Source organism: Gossypium hirsutum, chromosome A10 (assembly GCF_007990345.1).
Source record: "Gossypium hirsutum isolate 1008001.06 chromosome A10, Gossypium_hirsutum_v2.1, whole genome shotgun sequence".
Classification (NCBI taxonomy): domain Eukaryota; kingdom Viridiplantae; phylum Streptophyta; class Magnoliopsida; order Malvales; family Malvaceae; genus Gossypium; species Gossypium hirsutum.
Window position 1 is genome coordinate 111,973,203 of NC_053433.1, and position 22,420 is coordinate 111,995,622.

The 22,420-nt window shown below is 30.3% G+C and overlaps 1 protein-coding gene and 1 long non-coding RNA gene across 5 annotated transcripts; both read right to left on the bottom strand.

Moving 5' to 3' along the window:
• Window positions 1-882: 882 nt before the first annotated feature.
• LOC107934166 (probable RNA-binding protein ARP1) lies at window positions 883-4,042 on the bottom strand. 3 transcript variants are annotated; one of them, XM_016866531.2, is made up of 6 exons: window positions 3,507-4,042; window positions 3,269-3,410; window positions 3,016-3,142; window positions 2,870-2,912; window positions 2,021-2,282; window positions 883-1,290 (listed from the first exon to the last, which is right to left on the bottom strand). In XM_016866531.2, exons 1-6 carry the CDS (start codon window positions 3,687-3,689, stop codon window positions 1,250-1,252), a joined length of 798 nt encoding a protein of 265 aa, XP_016722020.1. In that variant the 5' UTR covers window positions 3,690-4,042; the 3' UTR covers window positions 883-1,249. The 3 variants fall into 3 exon arrangements, with proteins under 3 accessions (XP_016722020.1, XP_016722021.1, XP_016722022.1); XM_016866532.2 differs by having other exon boundaries at window positions 883-1,284; window positions 3,507-4,025; XM_016866533.2 differs by having other exon boundaries at window positions 883-1,310; window positions 3,507-4,025.
• A 16,559-nt stretch (window positions 4,043-20,601) lies between these two features.
• LOC121207741 (uncharacterized) lies at window positions 20,602-21,913 on the bottom strand. 2 transcript variants are annotated; one of them, XR_005902851.1, is made up of 3 exons: window positions 21,764-21,913; window positions 21,379-21,603; window positions 20,602-20,778 (listed from the first exon to the last, which is right to left on the bottom strand). It is a non-coding gene; the product is annotated as an uncharacterized lncRNA (long non-coding RNA). The 2 variants fall into 2 exon arrangements; XR_005902852.1 differs by having other exon boundaries at window positions 21,379-21,913.
• Window positions 21,914-22,420: the final 507 nt, after the last annotated feature.

Sequence of the window (22,420 nt, forward strand, 5' to 3'; positions counted from 1 at the left end):
TCCTAAGAATCTATAATAGTACCCACAGAGGGAGCACATATATTTAGGGACTCCATCAATGTCAAAGTCGAAGGTGGAGGTAGAAGTCTACCGTACTTTAACCCAATATTTGGGTATTGACATTCAACATTTGTTGATGGAATCCATGATGACAACTTTAGCTGGTGATTATAAGATATGTATCTCTTCTTTTCTTTGTGCCTCTTAATTCTCTTTGGAGCTTCATTGTTATTTTTCTCACTTGCTTGTGTATTTAGAATGGCTTCTTATGATAAGACGAAAGTTTTCGTTGCTTTATTGAAGAAGGGGAAATATCCCCAAGAGACTTAGGAGCCTTATTTTTTTGTTGTGCATTCTTTTGAACTATGTCTCTTGTGATCAGAATATTTGATATCAACGCAAGTCTTTTGTCATTATAGCAATTACTTAATCCACTTTTTAATCTATTGTAATGAAAAAAAAAAGCTAAAACGCTAATTTTATGCATGAGAATGATTATTAATTAGATTAATTTTGGCTTCAATATTCAATTTGGTGTTTAAGTTTTTTTTTTTTCAAATTTGGTAGCTAAATTTGACTTCAATGTTCAAGTTGATGTCTAATTTTTTCGATTTGATACTTGAATCCCCCCCAATTAACTACATTAATTTGGCTTTAATGTTTAATTTGATATCTAAATTTTTTTGTCTCAGTTAAGTATATAATCTTTTACTAAAACATATGTATCAAAATATTCATTGTCATGCTGAATTGAACATTAAAACCATACATAAATATCAAATTCAGGAAGAAAAAATACAAACACCAAATTAAACATTAAAATCGAATTTAATATCAAATTTTAAATTCAAGATATGTTCCATCCTAGACAAATCCCTATTCTTTCCCATGAAAAAATTAAAACAATCTCATCATATTAAAACATGGTTTGGTGGTTGACTCTTAATCCACTAGATAACAAATAATTAAAAATCACCTAGACTTTGTTACAAAGAGCTTTTTTTCTTTTTCTTTTTTTTTGTCTTTCTCTTCCTAAAAGTCCATAAGACCAGCTTAGATGTAGATAAAAGATAATGAAAGAATGCTATGAAACATCTAGTTAAGAATAAATATTAATTAAACAATAATTTTCTGGTTTCATAAAAAAATATACATTGGAAATTACAGATCAGATAATATGATGTTGGTCTGAGCAGCTTTTCCAACTTCCCAAATTGTTATTTTTTGCCAACTAATTAAGTCCCCCTCTTTAACCAATCTTCTTCAAGCTTTCACCTGTGCCAACTGTACCTATTCCACAGCCAAGCAAACTGTCTTTTTATTATCAGTTTTTCTATTATTTAATAGTAATAAAGAAAATATAAAAGCAAAATGACAAACCAGAAATTTATGTCCTAATCACAAACTTATTTCTCTAATCATATAAAAAAATAAAACTAAAACATTTTAAGAGATTTGTTTAGGGGAAGTTGATCTGAGCCCTCAACTTGATAGATGGTTGTTGTAGATACAACCGGCAAGTTCATGAGAAAAGTGTCAATATTATTGGAAATATTAGCTATGCAAGTTGTTTTTGTAGAAATCAAATCATCAATTAAAGCCTTATAAGACCTTAAACTTGTATAATTAATATTTCTAACGATACTGACATCTTTCGTGACCTTGCAGGTCGTATTTACACCAACCATTGACCAAAACGCTCCCTTAAATGAGAGACAAAACCTCCAAATGAGACACTATTTTCTATCGAGGATTAAAGACCAACCTCCCTTCAACAGATTTCAATATAAAACTTGCTGAATCCCAACCCCCAGCACATGGTTTCCTGGAATAGCCAGTTGGCAGTGGACCCAAATCCCCCCACCCCCCAAAATCTCAAACAGGGGATCACGTGACACCATAAGTCATTTCATTAGACCGTTTAGACATAAAACTTATTATAGATTTTTTTGTGAAGGTGAAGGTAAGCATGTTACCATGTGAATCACCATCATGAAGTTTCAAAGGATTTGTTGTTTACCTGAATTTGGAGCCATTGCTGCAGCAGGTTTAGAGATGATAGCAGCAGCGGCGGCGGCTGCAGGGATTGTGGTGATGGGCCCAGCTGTTGTTGATGGGTAGATGTGGGTGGCTGCTGCTGGTAATCCCATCGTTTGTGATTGATGGTAATGATAGAACGGGTACATTGGCATCAATGTATTTGCACCTACGACAGCCTGCCCTGCTGGATACACTTGAGAGAAATGTCCATTCATGTAGGATCCTCCACTGTAGCTCAGCTTCTGTTGTACCATCATATACACTAGAATTTTAGACACTTTAATTAAAAAAAAAGTTAATATAACATTTATTTCCTAAGTTGATAACTAAATTTATTTTAGTACATGTTTTTTATTTACTTTGATATTTAAACTTGATAACTAAATTCATTTCGATTTCTACACGTAAATTCTAATAAGATTTAATGACTTGACACTCCGAGATTATATCATCTCATTAAACTTTTACATTTGTTAAATTTAAAAACTAAAATAGATCTAATTATCAAATTTAAAGACTAAAAGTTTGGCTCAAACTACAAAATTCTACCATCAGCGGACAGATCTAATTGAAAAATCACCAATGTTGTCCGAATCGAATCAATCGGTTGAATTGAGAATTGTCAAAATATCCGCCCAACGAAGAGCTTTGAACCGATTGATTCGAAAATTGATACAATAAAAATAATATTTTTTAATCGAATCAATTAAATCGATTAAATTAAACAACTGATAAAATGACCCGATCAACCACCAGTCCAGAAAACATTGAAAATCACATGGAGTTGTAGCATTGACTACAATTTACACAGGAAAGAAAAACCACTTACATGATTGTAGCTCATATCTGTGGGAATGTAGGTGGGAGAGTATCTGAACCAAGTGTAAATAGACAATTATAAGATAAGGCAAAGTCTACCATTTACTACCATGCAACTTCAATTTAAAACTAATGAAATTAAAGGGGAATATATACCCAAAAAAAGGAACGGCCTGATGATGCTGATGATGAAAGGGTGACGCAGGTGTCCCCACTGCTGGGTAAAACCACTGCACATGATTGGCAGGAGCAGCCGATGTGGCCCTCGGTCCAACGTTCGATCCTTCAATTTCATTGATCAAAATTAGACCCCCCATGATGCTTATATTCACAAAAATGCCATCACCCACCATCCAGAGTTTATGTTATTAATAATATTTGATAATCTATTATTATTACACGCAAATACCTTGTTGTGGAGGAGCAGTGGAGGCGGACCTCGGGCGGCGAGCGCCGAGTGAGGCGAGGTTGCAGTTAGCTCGGCGGCCGTTTATGATAGGGTTAGCATCCTCACAAGCTTTCTTAGCAGCTTCAGCTTCCTTAAACGTAACCTAAAAAAATCCCAAAAAAATGTTAAAAAAAAAACAAATTAAGTTCTAGAAACGAATCAGGTGAAACCAGGTCCATTTAAGTGAAAAGGAACTTACGAATCCATAACCCTTGGATCTGCCAGTGACTTTATCAGAAATAATCACAGCTTCAAGGATCTCACCATACTTCTCAAAGTGCTCTCTCATGGCTTCTCTGGGAGTTTCCCAAGCTAACCCTCCAACGAAAACTTTGGTTAAAGTTGTGTCACCAAATTGCCCAATATTGTTACTCATAGTCATGGCCTTTAACAACAAAAAGTTTTTTTCTAAATGGCTAAAACTTAGAAAATTTTGCGAAAAAAGAGGTGTTTGGATTTGGATAGAGAGAAGAAAAGGGAAAAAACCGAGAGGAACCCAAGAAGGAAATAGGGAGGGAAAGGAAGAATATAAGGAGGAAGAAGAGTGGGAGGGAAGGAAATAAAGAAATGGAAGAAAATTAAAAAAGGAGACAGATAGGCAAGACAGATAGACTTTGTGCTTATAACTACATTATCAACGTGATCACACATTTATACACAAATCTTTTGTAATCCACTTAACCAAGGTTAACCAAATCCCATATTAGGGTATTTATCAAACTTACCTCGAGTTGTTTTACGACTCATCATAAAATGTATTCTGCTCTTATTAATAAGAATCGAACTCCCAACTATATAATTAAAGAACGAGATTAATAATTATTATGTCACATCTCGTGATTTCTTTAATTTACTATTCAATACGTTATACATGATAATTACACATAATGAACTTGAATTTGAGTACAAAGAATTCAAAGGTCCAGCTTTTGCCAACGATGACAATGTCTCGTTGGCGAAATTAGTTCGAAATTTAAATAGTTTTTTTTATAATCATCTTCTTTTATAACGATATACTTAGAAGCCCGAATAATAGTTTCTAAAATTTTTTATATTATTATGAAATTAATTTAAATAATTTTTAGTATGCTATCTAAAAATTAATTTTTTGTTTTATAATAGTTGAAGTATTTTATTTTTCTTCAAAATAACAATATTTCAATTAAAAGGGAAAAAAAATAGAAGCGCGTGAAGAGGTGGTAAGGCCGGAGCGTAGAAGGAAAGAGGCAGAAAACATATAGAAAAACTAAAGAGACAGCTAAAAGCCGTGGAACAAAACGGAAAGGGACCCACAAAGTTAACTGAATTTTGAGGTACGCAACGTGAAGTCCTAAGGAAATGTCGTTTTGGACGATGGATTTAGATCCTCTCTCCAGGCAGGTTTATCGAATCTGCATGCACGTCGGTCTAAACAAAAATAAACCGGCCCAAATAAACATTTTTACTAAAAATAAATTAAAATGTCTTTTTTTTTATAATTTTAAAAAATTTCATACATCTAGACTTGATCATATTTAATTATTTATATATAAATTTTATCTAATTTTATTCATATTTATAAATGGATAATTACTGTTTATTTTTATTTTTTATTTTAAAAATAAATTTAAAATTTTATATATATATATACAATATTTAAAAATGTATTTTATAAGACATGGGGAAATGAAGCATTGTATCGATGTTAAAGGCGTGATTATAGGGGATTTTATTTTATTTTATTTTCACCAAATTATATGATGATAAATATTTTAATATAATATGTATGATTATATAATTTTCAAATTATATATTCAAAGAAATTGCAATAATAATTTTATGATTTGTATAGAACGATGATTAAAGTTATTTTCAGATAACTGTTTAATACGAATTCAAATCGTGTGACACTTATCATCTATCTCTAATGTTGTATCGAGAAAAAAGTTGGAATAATAATTAATCATTGCCGTTGAATGAAAAAAACAAACAAACAATTTTAGTAAGTTTACATTTGTAATTATATTTGTACCGTCCATTAATCTTTGTACATTTTGAATTTAGACTCTCTGCTTTTATTTTAAGGAATTTAGTCTCTTTATTTTTCAAATTTAAAAATGTAACTCTAATAGTTAATAATATTAAAATTCTTCTATTAAATTTAAATTTATTACAATGTTATTTCATTTATTACATAGTTACCGAAGTGAGTTTTTTTTTAATTCTAAAATGTCACGCTCGTGGATTTAACAAAAAAATTTAACGATTAGACTTGAATTTTGAAAATTGAAAAGTATAATAACTAAACTCTAAGAAATAAAAATAAATGGGCTAGATTCCAGATTTAGGAAGAGTATAGCGACTTACAACTTATTTTAACTTTTGCCTTTTTATATTTTATGTAAAATTTCGAAAAAAAAATATTAATGATGAGATTTGAAATTAACACTAAAGAAAAATAAAAATAAAATTATTTTGGGGAGAGGTGAGATAAAATTTTAAATTTTATATTAAAAATATTTAAATTAAATTATTAACATAAAATTTGCATTTAATGAGAAGTTAAAAATAGCCTAAATTGATTTTTTTTTTAATTTTTAAGAGAGGTTAAAGAGTAATTTACCTATTTAGTAAGGGAGCTAACACCTTTACTTCACTGTGGCTACATCCTTATTTAAGGCATCATAATAAGTGATACCTATTGTTATCAATTTTTATAAATATATTTATTATATAATTTTTTTTATGTCTTATAATTTAGAGAAATTATTTTATAGACACTTCTTATCATATCATTCACCGTTTATTTCTAATTATTTAATAACATTTCAATAATTTTTTTCATGTCATCAATACATAATTTTGGTAATTTTTTTTACTTTAGATCTTGAACCTTAAACTTAGAATTCAAACCCTAAAACTCTAAATCTAAAACCTCAAACCCCAAATCTTAAAATATAACTCTTAAACCTTAAACTCAATATAAAAGGTCTAAGATTCGGGGTTCGAGATTTAGAGTTCAGGTTTTAAAGTAAAAAAATTATCAAAATTCTATATCAATGACAAAAAAAATAACTGAAATACCATTAAATAATTAAAAATGGATCATAAATAATGCGGTAAAAATGATTCATAAAATAATTTCTTCATAATCTAAAAATAAATATTTTCGATAAAAACCTTTTACTAGGATCAAATTGAAAAAAAAAGAAAAAAAAAAGAAAAAGAAAACTCACACACAAAATGGTTTTATTTTCTATGGGCCAAGGCCGTATTACAATGGGAATTATTATTATTATTTTCAAAGGAAACGGTCAGAGTCAAAAACGTCTGAGTTGCAGCTTCAACATCAGTGCAGATGATCACGTGAGGTACCCACATCTTTCCTAGTATTGGTGTGAGTCCCACTTTCCAAATGCCCCAATAAAATGCTTAATCCCTACTTAACTCTTTAGCTTAGCTGTCATTTAGGCATAAAATACAATTATATCAGACTAATACCGGTAGAATAAATTAATTAAATACACCATATAAAATAGATATTACGGATAACATTATTCTCGTCATGGATGAAATTAGAAAATTATTTTAAGAAAACTGGAGATGATCGAAGTATAATTTTATCGTTATACTAATATGTAATTTTATAAAAATTTTATTATTTTAAGGGGACTTTATGTTGGGTTAGTTATTTTTAGACTAAAAAGTTGAAATTTAAAATGTTATAATATGCTCCAAATTTCTGAACTATTTATATATTTAGAATTTAGTCATCATATTTTTATTTTTAAGAATTTAGTTTTTTTTTTTAATTTTTCAAATTTAAAAATTCATGTCTAGTTGTCATCACCGTTAAAATTCTTTTATTAAATTTGTTAGTGTGGTATTCTAAAATTTTATAAAAAGTACTCATTCGATAATTATGTCATAAAGAATGACATTGTGATGGACTTCAATTTAACAAAAAATTAACGATGATAACAATTCTTTAAATTTATGTAAGCATTTTAATTAGAATAAAATATTTATACTAACTAATGACATTGTAAACGTCAATGTATCAAATTATGTCAAAAATTAAAGTATAAAGATCATATCTCAAATTTGAGTATAGTATAAAGACCAAAGTTGAAATTTGAAAATCTTTATATAATTAAAAGTTGAGGGATCGAAATTGAAAATTAACCATTATTGTTAATAATGTTAACGTAATACCCCTACCCATATCCGTCGTTGAAATAAGGTTACGGAGTATTACGTAACTTACAGATCAATTATGGACATTTAATATCATTTACCATTCATAACAGAAACTAATTATAATCAATCATATTGTCCCTTATATGAGCCTTCGAGGTCCAAAATACACATTAGAAATAAACTGAGACTAAATCGGGAACTCAGAGAATTTCCAAAAATATCAAAAATTTTCAAAGGAGTAGAAGACACACGCCCGTGTGGCCAGGCAGTGTGGCTTACACGGTCAAGAGACACGCCCGTGTCTCAAACTGTGTGGGCATTCGAAATAGGGGCACACGGTCATATCCCAGCCCTTGTCCAAATTAAGGTGCTTACTGACTTGAATCACACGGCTAAGTCACACGCTAGTGTGCTATAGGCCGTGTGAGCATACTGACTTACATTCTTAAAAGATACAGGGGACATACGGCCTTGTCACTTGGCCGTATGTTACACACGGTTAAGACACACGCCCATGTCTCTGCCCGTGTTAAAATAGGCCATTTTACAAGCCATATTTCTCACCAAATTTTGTGTCAACCTACAATCAATTTTATACATATCAATAAGTCATAATTAGGCATCCAAAACAAGCCAAAATAAGTGGCAAATCTCAACAAATTACATATAGGCCAACATTAAACAAAATACCTATACATGCCATTATAACCAAAATAAAAACATTCGAAAGTACCGATAGAATATGGATAGTGAGATATAATTTCGATAAGCTTCCAACCCAATCAAGCTTTCGATGATCAGAAAAGTAAAGAAATACAAATAAATAAGCAATGAATGCTTAGTAAGCTCGTATAAACTTTAATCATATCAATTCATTTCATTATGAAATTTACATTTATCAAGAATAAACATTTACTGATGCCACACGATTCAAGAAACCATATTCAACAACTCACAAAATGAGTAACTCCATAGCATCTCTTATACATATTATCCCAAGTATAGTAGAGTTTTAAACAACTTTATACTCTTCCAAATTTCTTTATTCACAATTGTATTTATCTACTTATCACACTCATTCCATATGCATAACACACAAGTCATAAGCATATCATACCACCATAGCCACAAGCTAGGGCATGCAAACATAGCCCTTTTTAAATTAATCACATATTAAGTCATTTCATAAGAAATTGTATAACTTAAAACTTTCCACTCTTTCATGAGCACAAGTATACTTTCATTTGAGCATTTACCATTTACCATTTCAATGCATCGTATAATTAAACATTTTACCATTCAACCAAAAGCTTGGCACTTGCCTAAGCATCAAACAACAACACTTGTTAGCGTACTTGAACATTTTTTTATATAATTTCAACATCTATAATCTTATTATCTCAATATGTCATACTTGAGTTTCTATCTCTTACCATTTTTTCATATACATATATCATCCAAGACAATTCCAGATATTTTACCATTCGAAGAACGACTTACGAATTTGAGTACATCGTTAACAGAAGCTCGAAAGCTAAACAGAAACCCATAAGGTTTGAACAGAAGCTTGTAAGAGCTGAACGGAAACTCATAAGAGTTGAACAAAAGCTCATAAGAGTCGAACTCATAAGATTTGAACAAAAGCTCGTAAGAGCTAAACGAAAAGTAAAACACGAGAGTTCGCAACAAATGTTGAACCTCGGTTTACTTGGTAATTTGCTGTCATTTTCCTCCATTGCCATCAGTTCGCTGAATGCCGAATGTACTCAAATCCCACGTTCCATTTAATTTGAATATTCAGTTCAAATTTATAACTTTAACAATATTTTATTTTCAACAATAGAATAAATACATAATACTGTTCATCAAGTCATTATAAATATTAAACTCTAACCGCACGAACTTACTTGGTTAAATTGTAGAAATACCAATATTCAGGGGCATTTTGATCGAAAATATAAAATTGCTCGTTCATTAGCATATATTTCTGTTTCAATTCACTTCACAATTAATACCCTTCAATTTTTTAAATTACACAATTATCCCAACTTTTACAACTTTTGTAATTTTGTCCCTTAACTAATTAGTCTATCAAATGAACTAATTTTTCTTAATTGATAATTTATCTAAATATTCTAAGCTATAATACAGCCTTTGATAAATAGAAATTTAATACTAAACCCTAATATTTAACATTTTCACAATTTGGTCCTAAAATCAACATCTAACAAAATCACATTATAAAATCATCATACAATTAAATTAAAGCTCTAAATCCATATTATTTCATCAAAAAATCCATTATTCATTAATGGTAATTTTAAAAATCTTTAACAAAATCAAAAACTAAGGTAAGATTTAATTGGACCTAATTGTAACAATCTCAAAAACATAAAAATTATAAGAAAATGGCAAGAATTAAACTCATATGAAGCTAAAATATGAAAACCAGCTTTAAGAGCTCTTCAATGGTGTTTTTGGACAGAAATTTGAAGAAGAATTGCCTAGAAACTATTAAAAATCCAATTTGGTTATTTTAATTTCATTTTATTTCCAATTTTACCCTTAAATCACATAATTTCATTATTTTTCTTTGCTTATGCCGCCTCAGCCATCTCCTTTTGGCTCGTTTACTCTTTAAGTCCCCCTTATTTACCATTTAAGCCATTTAATCACTATTTCTTTCAATTAACAAGTTTTTCACCTTTTTCAATTTAGTCCTTTTTAATTAATTAACTATCAAAATGTTAAATTTTTCTAACAAAATTTTAATATTACCTTAATAACACTCCTTAAATATTTATAAAAATATTTACGGCTCGGTTTATAGAAACGAGGTCTCGATACCTCATTTTCTAACCACTTGACCTAAGATTTTGTTACCCGAGCCTAATAATTCATTATAAACTTAAATTACTAATTCAAAAATCTTTCTAAAATCATGTTTGACTCATAAATACTAAATAATAAAATTTATGAGCTTACTCGTCGGATTTGGTGGTCTCGAACCACTGTTTCCGACACCACTGAAAATCGAGTAGTTACAGTTAAAAAAAGAGAGCAAGAACATTATATGTCATAAAAGATTATATATAGTAATATGTCATGTCATTATTGTTTACAATATATATCTAATAATATATATTTAGTTTAGGTTTGTAAAAATTAATATAATATAGAATATTATGTAAAATTTGGAGACAAGTCAAATTTGAATCGAGTAAAATATCTAAAGGTCGAGACGATGAAATTAAAGTAAGCCAAGTTTAGATATATAAATATATGCACAGGGGCGAAGTTAGAAAATTTTTTTAGGGGGGTTGAAATTAAATTGTAATTTTTATGAAAGTAAAAAATGCACAATAGCCTATATCTTTATAATTTTTAAAGGATTAAATCAAATTTTTATTATTTTTAGGAGGGCCAAACTATAATTTTACTTTTATTAAGGCTAAATAAAAAATTATCAATGTTATTGGAAACCACGACCCCTATCAGCCCTTAGTTTCGCTCCTGTATATGCATAAAAACAAGATAAGATAAACAACTAGAAAAACGACTCGTCTTGCTTTATTGTCATCTCTAACCCCAACACATTCACAAAAAATGCAAATGAGTTATTCTTACTTTGTGGATTCTTTTGTAAAAACAGAAGGATATGAGTTTGGAGTTTTTGTATGTTTAGTTTCTTGTGTGATTAACTATATATCTATTAGTTGATTTGTAGGAGAACAAGAAGGTTGATTATAAATAAAAATGGTCAAAGAAAAAAAATGAATGATGAAATCAAGGAGTTAGATATGAATGATGAGTGTGAGTTTCTTTTTTAAGAAAAGGGTGGGAGAATCTTTCTTCTCCAAAAGTGATTGGTTGCACCACTTTTTTATAACTGGAAATTTCTTTGTCTTTTCTATTATTTCTTTCTACCAATCCATGTGATACACAATGGTGACTGTTCTTTGTTTTTTCTTGGGAGGGGATGGAAAATCATAGCCATGCATCACACAAAACCTAATTTACCGGCTCATTGAGTTCAAATACAACTATCTAGTTTGTGACATAATGCTAACATTGAATGAGAACATGTTTTTAGGTTAGAATATGTCATGTTTCAAAGTTTGAAGCATTAGATCTCAAGTGTTTGATATAGAGGTAAACTATATTATATTTCGTAAAAAAGAATACAGTTTCGAACTTTAAAAATTCTGGCTTAATTTAGGAATGTTTCTCAAAAGTACTTTTAAGGATAAGCTATAATTTTCAGCTTCTGAAAAAAGCGCTTTTAAACCCATTTTTGACTTGGGAGAAGTATTTTTTTCTCTTAAAAAAACATAGTTTGGTAATGAATGTTTTTGTTTCAAAAGTGCTTTTAAGAAGCATTCCTAAACTAAGCCTCTATTGCAAACCTCAAATATAAATTGTAAAATGAACATAGGTGCTTTGTTAGGTAGGAGTAATAAAATTTTCACATATCCTAGTCTATGGATTATCAATAAACTAATTTAATTAGTAATATTTAATCATTTGCATGACTTATTTTGAAAATACCTTATTTTTTACAAGAATTTTTACTCTTATTTCTGACTAATAAATCTTTTTCTTAATATTATTACCCAGATAACCAAACGTGGCATGAGAATACTAGAAAAAGGTAGCTTTTAATATAAGAGAAATGGTCGCAAATATAGCAATTTAAGATCATTCGTCATTGTTTATTTATAAACAAATGCACAAGAAAACCTTGTCAAAAGTTGTCAAATTTTGCCTTGGCTTATTGTTATACACTGTTCATATAGAGAATTAAGTATTTAGGTTTTGAACTATACTTTTAAAACTACTTTAAATATAGGGTTAATATAGTATCCGGTATATGAATTTAGTTTCAATTTTCAATTTGGTACTTCAGTTATTTTGTTTCAATTTGGTACTTAAGTTTGATTTCAATGTTCAATTTTATACTTTGAGTTCATTTTTATCCCAGTTAAGTAGGCTTCAGTGTTTGGTACCTAAGCTTTTTTTTTTTGTCTTAATTAGGTATTTATTTTTTATTAAAACACACATGCCAAATATTTATTAGGTCACACTATACCATTTAGTCTGGATATTAAATTTAGGTATCAAATAATATATTAACCCTTAAATCTAATAAAGTTCTTAAACTTAATATACTTTTATATTAATATTACATTTAACTGATTTAAGTATTAGTTCGATTGACATCAATATTATTACCAAGACAAGAAGATATAAATTTGAGTGTGTTGAAACATATTATTATTCTATATGAGGGTTAGGAGGTGCTATAGTAATAACAAATTTTATATATTTATGATTAATTTAGAAATTTAATATATTCTTTTTTTAACATTTATATTTATATGATAAGCATAAAACAAATACGAAACACTATACGAATTTTGAAACCCAACGATGAAATGGCAGACCACGTGAGGATTGCACAGATGTACATACACTAAAACCTCATCTCTCTTTCTCTTTGCCTCCACACGAAACGTGGCCAACTGTATTGCAGAAAGCAAATGCCATTCTATTCTTCTATCTGGTAATTACAATGGAAAATACTTTTTCAGAAATCACAGAAAGGTTAGGAGAAATTTATTAATATTGGAAAATAATAATATCAGAAGATTTTGATATATACATTTTAAGGGTTAAACAACCTTGATATAATTAATATCTAATAAAAGAAATATAGTCCCATACGGATTCAATTTATGCAGTATGATCTGCAACAGATCCCTATTTTGTCTCTCTATTTTATTTCTTTAACAAGTGAGTTGCAACTTTAACTTTACATACTAGATCAAACGAAATTCGGATCACATAACTCTGACAATTTTTTTTTACTTTTTTTAATATAAATATTTCTAAAAGGAAAAAGTTACTTAAAAAAGGTTTGTTTTTAAAATCATTCAAAGAAAAGAAAATCTTAATTATTTAAGAAAAGGGGTAAAATTTAAAAATTTCACAAAGCAATCCTATATTGCAAGTTACTTAATTATTTTAGTAGAAATATATCAATCAATCTTAAAGCAAATGCATGAGAGACATTTGTGAAGTTCTTGAACTTTGATATATAAAATAATAATATAAGTAATATATTTTAAAAAGTGAATATTCTTGTAGATCAATTTCTCATTTGATAAGGGGTGGTGAATGTGAAGATGAAGGGGTTGGCCAACCACCAAGTGTCATAAAAGAAATTTAAAAAAAATTGCAAAATGAGGGGTCAATTAGGGGTGGATAGTGGTGTGAGTTGGAGAGTTTGAGGCTCTGAGTTGGCAAAAGTTAAAGACATTGCCCCCTCAATCAACATGATTGTAGGTCATATTTAATTATAATATCCTAGACAATATCCTCTTTTCCTTCCCCTTTTGCTCCATTTTCAATCAAACCCTTATGAGAAAATATTTATGTCTGCATCAATTCGGTGTTTAATTCTTAAATAATATTTGTCTCCTATTTTTAATGTATATTTTACATTTATAAAAATTAATCCTTTTAAAGTTTGTATTTATTGGAGTGAGCCTAATGATTAATTTTTGCTTTTTGTAAGCCCATTAAAAGATAAATGCATTATGTAGACACTTCGAAGCTTCATCTGGTGTATGGAAAACCTGAACTTCTGCTAGACCGAGCAATTCGATCTTACTCAACCTATTAGCAACTCCATTGCATTTCTGATAAGTATGCTTCACAGTAACAATCCACGCTTTAGTCAACTAATCTCTAATTCTTCACAATATTCTTGGAGAATTTATAGAGGTCTCTTTCCGCTCTCAAGCGAAACTTATTTGATTCTTTTTAATAGTATAAAAATTAAATTGATTCATTTAATAATAAAATAATTAATTTAATCCCGTCCTTATAACAAAGCTACGTACTAATTACATTAACCCTAAACTAATCTGAATTCATCCATTGAATAATAAAAAGAATAATTTAATCTGATTGTTATAAGAGAGTTATTTGCCGGATGCATTAACTCATCAGTTAACCATAGATAAACTTGAGGGGGAGGAGGGTGAAGGAGAGAGCGACAAGTGTGGGAAGAAGCAGCAGCCAAAAGGGAATTAAAGACAGCATAGACAGAGAATGAAGATTGAGAGACAGCTTCTGTGCCAGAAAACCAAGTGGGGACGAAAAAGGGTAAGTGAAGCAGTGTGTGTGAGTGAGTGAGTGAGCTGGCCTGCCCTGCCCTGCCTCCTGCATCCAACGAATGATGGTCACGTCGTGGGGATATATGCTCACACCACCACCCCATATCCCCTTCCTTCGTTTTTGTTTTTTCTTTCTCCTTTCCACTTGTAAGTTTCCTTAAAATAATAGTGTTAAAATCTTAAAACTTACAACTAAAATTTAAACCCCAACACTTTTGCTGCAATCTTTACAGTACATTAACACTGTCACGTTAGCAACAGGGGGTTGTTTTTAATATATTATCAGCCCTTCATTAATGCAACAAGATTTGGTTGACGCCGAGTTTTGGGGGTTTGCTCACTGGTGGGACAAAATAAATAAAAGACACCAAAAGATGAATATTTTTGGTACGATGCGTTTGCGTCACGTGGTTTCTAACGTGTCCACCATTCAGCACAAGACTGATGTCACGTGCTGGTATGTGTATGTATGTATGTGTGATTAACAAAGTACGACGACAAGTGTGAAGAGAGCTATGATTGTATGAGATGAAGACTACTATATAACAACAATCTTCTTCTTTACTCTACTCTACCCTCCACCATTAAGCTAAGACCTCACTAATAACTTCACTAATATCTTAAAATATTGATTTAGTGTCGAGCTTGGTATGTGTTGAGGGTCAAACATATTAGGTATTGTCTCTAGTTGGGGATTTTGTCTTTCAACTTTGTCGAGAACCCAAATTCTTGAAGAGGTGGTGAGTTCATAGAATTAGCCCATGTCGTGTAGTATTTTCACCCAAAAGTGATCTATATACTATAGGTTATGAGTTTGACCCCGAGCAAGCGTAATGTGTATGGTTCATCTCATCAAGAATTTGGTAATATACTTCTGTTTTGTAAATTTAATGCCTCTTTAAGTACTCAAACTCTCAACAAAGTTTAAAGACAAAAATTTCACTAAAGATAATACTTGACATGTTGGAGATGCGACCTATCTAATCTACAATATGATTAGATTTGAGGGTAATGGAAACAATTATTATATGCACATTTGTTAGATTGAAGATGTCAATGGGAACCATTATTGTAGGCACATTGGAGGGTATTTAGGAGCGTTTCCCATCATCTGGATCACAGGTTGACAATCGTACCACTGTCAGAACAACGAGAGTCGATTAGGGGAGGCTCCATAATGCGTGAAACACGTTTTATGTCGCAGCCCAACAGGTGTGGGCTGGGTGGCTAATGGGTACTACCTAAAGATTGTCGGCACGATAGGCACTGATCATGTGTGTGGGAATGGTATTAGGTACTTTGAACTGTACTGCGTGAAATGGGATTTTTGTGGCTGAATCCCCCCATCCCCATGTGTTGACCCAAATAGTCATTTTTCAAGATATAATATAAACACAAAATACTCCACATTTTAAAGTTTATTTAATACAAATTATTAATATGATAAAATTTAGAATTAATTTTACCATACATTTCTAAATTCTGAACTTCATTCTAAATTCGTTCTCACATTTCAAATCGTTCTGATTATATTATCAAATTATCGATATTATTTCAATCAAGTTTTTCAATTATTAAAATTGTTCATTTAACCATTAAATGATATGTCAAATCTTATGTGACATAATTTAAAATAAAGATTAAAAAAATTTTAAAATATTACCCCATAACTTTTTAAAGTACAAACTAAAAACAAAATAAAATCGAAAAAAGAGAAAGTGAACAATACAACTTTTGTAAAAGTTTTAAAAACCTCAAAATCAATATTTTTGCATCCATTTTTACAATATTCATTTTTCTTTAAAATTTTCATTTTAAGGTTGTGTTTGTTTCACTAAAAATGACTTCTAGAAAATGGATTGATTTTCTAGAAAAGCTGATATTTTCTAATGTTTAAAAGCTGTTATTTTCTAATGTTTGAATTATTCTGCGTAAAATATTTTCTGTTGTTTGGAAAATTTTACTGAAATCATTTTGTAAAAGTTATCCTTGGTGAAACAAATACAACATAAAAATATTTTTTATAAATTATTATAGTAGCATTTCCTTTTGATAATCGAAATATATTTTATAATAAGGATAAATATCAAAATTATATATGAATTTTGATACAATTTGCAATGTTATACATGAGCTTTAATTTGGTGCATATACATATATCAAACTTTAATTTTGGTTCAAATTTCACATTTCACTAAGCCCGTTATCTATTTAACATGCTTTTTTGTTAAGTCTGTGTAAATTATTGATATGACATTTTATTAGGTTAAAATAAAACAAACAAATTTAAATTATTTTTGTCTAGACTAAAATATGAACACACTTGGGAAAACTCTTTTCCCCAAGAAATTTGTTTTTCTTTTTTTTAAATCTAGGTGGAAATAATTTAAATTTGTTTGTTTTTTAACCCAATAAAATTTTATGTTAGCAATTTACAAATGACATAATAGAAAATTGTGCCACATAAATTATTAGATTAGTGAAATGTGAACATTAATCAAAATTAATGTTTGATGTATACAAACATGCCAAATTAAAATTGACGTGTAACATTGCAACTTATATCAAAGTTAATATATAAATTTAGTATTTATTCCTTTATAATAAGATAGTATTTTATAATAATTAGCATATTATATAAATTTAATAATAATTAATGCCTAATTAAAATTTAATTTAAATTACATATATCATATATATATTATTTTACAAAATCCCAGCACCCACTTGATGTGGACAACCTAATTTTTTTGCCACGTTTTAAATTAATTAATATATTTTTAAAAATTTTAACCATTTACCTTTTATTTTAGGCTTAAGTGCCATAAAAGTCCTCAGTACAAAAAATCAATTGAGTCTTTATGAAAAAAGTGAACCCAATTAAATTCTTGGTTACAAAAAAAAAATAAATCAATTGGCCCCTTTCTTTAATAGAAATCATCAGTTGATCAGTTTGACTATTAACCTCACTGACATGGTTGACGGAAACCCCCAGAAGCTACTAGTATGCTGACATGGCATACCACATCAACAAAAATATATTTTTGAAAATATAAGTTTTTTTAAAAATAAAATCTTATTTTAAAAATAATTAAAATTTGCAAATAGAATGAATCTGAATAAATGTTTGTCCAAATTCAAACAAATATGAACAAATGGTTGTCACACCCCGAAATTAAGGTTAGAAGGATCAAGGTTTGTAGGGTGAGTCAGTGGGTGTGATTGGACTTTTAAGACAATTTTTTCATTTTAGAGTTAGAATGGGTTTGCTGATTTAGTGGTAAGGTGTTTGCATTTGAATCCTAAGTGGAAATTATTTTGTTTTTTGCTATAACTCTAGAAAATCTGATAGGTTTTGTTTATTTTATTTATTCTATTTGTTATTTTTTAAATATAGGAGTAATCCCCAAAAATCCTCTCACGTTCCTCCACTCTTGCTTACATTTCCTATTTTCTAATTTTTATTTGTTTGCTCAATTATTCTCTTGTTCCTTTGGTTCTTTCTTTTTTGTCCCATTGTTAGAATATCAAAATTTTTGTAGTTCTGTGCCATTTTTGTCTTACGTTTAAGCCTTAGTTTCTGTCGCTTCATTAAAGTATCATCCGTTCATTTGCATTTTTGTTCGTCAAAGTTTTGAAACGTGTAAGTGTTTTCTTTTGAGTTTTAGATTTGGTTTTCTTCGATTCTTTAATATTGTACGATTGAGATCTTTAAATGTTTAGTAGATAATCGTAATTGATTTTTTAAGTTAGTAGAATAGAGGCAAATCAGTTGATCTTTTACATTGGCAATCGCATTTCTAGGTTTGTGTTCTTAACTCTTGTAATGAGTGGTGGTATCGTTGTTCTAATTACATGATTTGCAACAATTTTGGGGGTAGTTTTTGACCACACGAGGTCTACCGCACATGGGCAATCCACACGGCGATGTGCTGTTTTAGAAATTAGGTTATTTTTCCTGTCACATAGTTTGGGGTGAGTCACATAGGCTAGCCACACAGTCGTGTGACCTCTATTAAGGATTTTGTCAATCGCACAAGGCTTGGGGAGGTTTCACATGACGTAAGACACAGTTGTGTCTCCCCTGCTCCTTAATGTGAAAATTTGTCACATAAGTACAAAGATTTACACGGTTTGTCCATACGGCCGTGTCCCTCAGTCACATGGTCGTGTCCTTAGCCACATAGTTGTGTGTTCCTGTCACACGGTCTGTATCCTCCCACACGATCTGCCCACATGGTTGTATCCCTCAGCCACACAATTGTGTATTCCTGCCACATAGTTTGAACCCTCTTATACAGTCTACCCATACGGCCGTGTTTCTCAGCCATATGGCCGTGTCTCTCAGGCACATGGTTGTGTATTCCTATCACATGGTTTGAACCCTCCCACACGGCCTTGTGGTCTTAGTTTTACAATTTTTACTCTTTTTTCGCAAATTATTCGTTTTAGTCCCTAAGTGATCTTTTGCATGTTTAAGCCTCTGTAAGAGTATTTGGAACACCATTTTTTATTATTGGATGACTATGAAGGGTGCATTACTGGTCGAATTTATATATTTATGTATACATAAGTTCTGAACTCAGTTATTTGTGTAGGTTGCTAGTATGACTTTATTAGTCTAAACAATGTATATGGGATTAGTTAAGTATGTTATTTAGAAGTTATGGATGTTGTTTATTCTGTTATTTGGTTTTGGTTACGAGTATGTTTGTGGATTATTGGAACTGATTATTAACATATCTGATTATATATATTTGTATGCGTAAGATTATTTGCATTTATGGTTGGGATTTGGTTATGAAGAGAAGGAAGTTCGATTCGGCAATTAAACTGCATTAATTTAATTTGGTAGTAAATCCGCAACATTGTTAGCAACTTGACTGCTTAACATAAGTATGGCCAATGACCACTTTAAGGTGTACCGATTGGATGGGTCCACCATAACATAAATTGATGAGTAGTGGATGGAAGGGTCTAGTGAACCCTATTTGGTATACAGGATGGGCGAAGTTGGTGGGGTTGGATGGTTAGGTGGGATTTACTTACACTAGTCACACTTTTATGCATGTCTTACATATATGGATGGTGTAACAATTGTGAACTAAATTACTTTATTTGATGAGTATGTTTATCATGAATTATTGTGTTTTCTATGATTATGATCATCTATTCGACTTTGCTTAATTACATTTGTTTTAGACCCATATTGAGCTTCGTAGCTCGCCCCCTTAGTTTACTCTTTTTCAAGTAACTCTCGTGGTTAGGTTCCAGACTCAGCTAATCGGAGGTTTCAGATATTTTCGTTTCGGTTTGATTTTAATAAAGTTTTTCCTAAGATATAAGATTTTATGTTCATTTGGACTTGTAGATAAGTTTATAACCTGTGGTATGGGCTTTTAGTTTTGAACTAAATTGAGATTTCATGCATGGGTTTTAGTTTATCTAAATGCTATTTTCTTTAATAATCACTCAACTTTTTAGTAATAAATTTTGGATTTTCGTTTAAAGTAAAATTTCAAAATTTTCGTTGCAAAATTGATTTTGGAACTTCAGATTACAAAACTCCTAAACAATTAGATTGCAAAGTTCATACTAGTGTTAAGTTTTCGTTTTGGTCACTTAACTAAAAAAGTTACAATTTTGTCAGTGAACTATTCGAAAGTTTTTTATTTAAACCATTGGGCTGTTAAAGTTGATGTTATATGGCTTTTTCTATTTGCACTGCTTGCACCAATCGAAAGTTCTTGCAACACCCCAAAACCCAGCCTAAAAGTTTCGACCAGATTCTAGAGGTCACATTGGCCACCGAGATGACTCAAAACAAAAAGTCGTAAATTTATCTTAAAACCAGATAAAAATACTTCTGTAATAGATTTGGAATCAAAATGGATTTGGTAATTATGATGTTGAAGTAATACGACATAAAAAGTATAAAAAACAATTAAGTTAACTTAGACCAAAAATTTCATATCGTACTTTACCTAAAGTTATTTACAAAACCAACTAAGTCAGAACAAAGTACTATAGAAAAGTTATTTAAACAAACCAGAACTGAATATACTGAGATTCTTTGATTTGCTGAGTCTGAGACCTAACCTCGTGTTTTACCTGAAAAGAGGAGATTGAGGGAGTAAGCTACGAAAGCTCAGTGTGAGTCTAAAACAAATGTAAATAAATGATGTTAAATGAACGATCAAGCACAAAGAAATATCAACAGTTCAGTATATCTATACATATTGCATATGTGGTTGGCAAACTATCAAGCAGACGGGAAGTTTTACCATCAATTCAAATAATGCAGTTAAACTGGCAGATCAAACTTACTTCACTTCGTATTCATATCCCAACCACAGATGCAAATGTAATTAATCGAAACAATACATATATTTAGAATTAGTTGCAATCATTTTCAGATACAGAATCAATACAGATATACAGAATCAGACATAATTATTTTGAATAACAAATTCAATACGGATATACAGAATCGAAGACACTAGTATTTGGATACAAAATAACGGAACAACAACATACATAATTTCCAATTATCACATCCAGATATTTTTATATGACAAATTTAGTATAACACAGCAATACGCACTTATGTGAACAATAAATTAGATATTATAAATGCATATACACCATGTAATAGGGCACAAAACCTTGTGATTAAGGGACATGCTTGTGTGAGCAAGCAATGTAACTCACTTTCAATTTTCCTAATAGGAGTCACACGGTCATGTGACCCACCCCAGATCGTGTGATATGAATTTAACCTGATATCTAAGTAGCACATGAACATGTGAACCGCCCGTGTGCGGCACATAGCCATGTCAACCGCTCGTGTGATCCAAAAACCACCCCCAAACTGATGCAAAACATAGAGATTCAGCCACAAATCACCTCTAAATACAAAGGTTCAAGAACACACACCTGAAAGACGATTACAACGCACAACAATCAACAGATGTACCTCGACAAACCAATCTGGAACTCGATCACACGAATATACAAAGATTACAAAGATTTCCCGATCGTAACAAGATAAAACAATTCGAAGACAAGTGACTAAAATGCAAATAATCATACTTACCTTTTTCCCTCTTGGAATCCCGATTTAAAGAATAAGCAGGGAACAAACGAAATCTTGTGAAACAACAATTGATAATAGGTTTGGAAAAAAAGGGAAAACTGAAGAATAAAGGAGAAAGAAAAAAAAAAGAAGTGAAAGAGAGTGAGGGAATGTGAGGGAAGTTTATTTTTGGAAATTCTTTAATAAAATCAGAATAAAATTAAATTAAAATAAAAGATAAAATTTAAGAAATCTTAATATCTAAAAATAAATTTCTCACTTTCATACACACAGGGATTCGAACATGAGACCGAAAAAAATAGAAAAACTTAACCATTGAACCACTAAACTCAACATTATTTCTAAATCACAAAGAAAAAACATAAAAGCCTATCCAAAACTACTAACTCATCCTACAAACCTTAATTCTTCTAATCCTTATTTTGGGGTGTTAGAGTTCTTTTTCTCCTTTTCTTCTACAATTCCCCCTTTTTTTTCTCTCATAAAACAACTTTATACATTATGAATCTACAAATCAAAATAAAAATAGCTTTTTTTCTTCAATCTCTAACACTGACCATCAAATCAACTTGGATATAAAGTATGTTATTCTACTTGTCAATGGATATTGATCCACCATACTCGATCATCAAATCGTCACTTAGAACTCACCGGCGA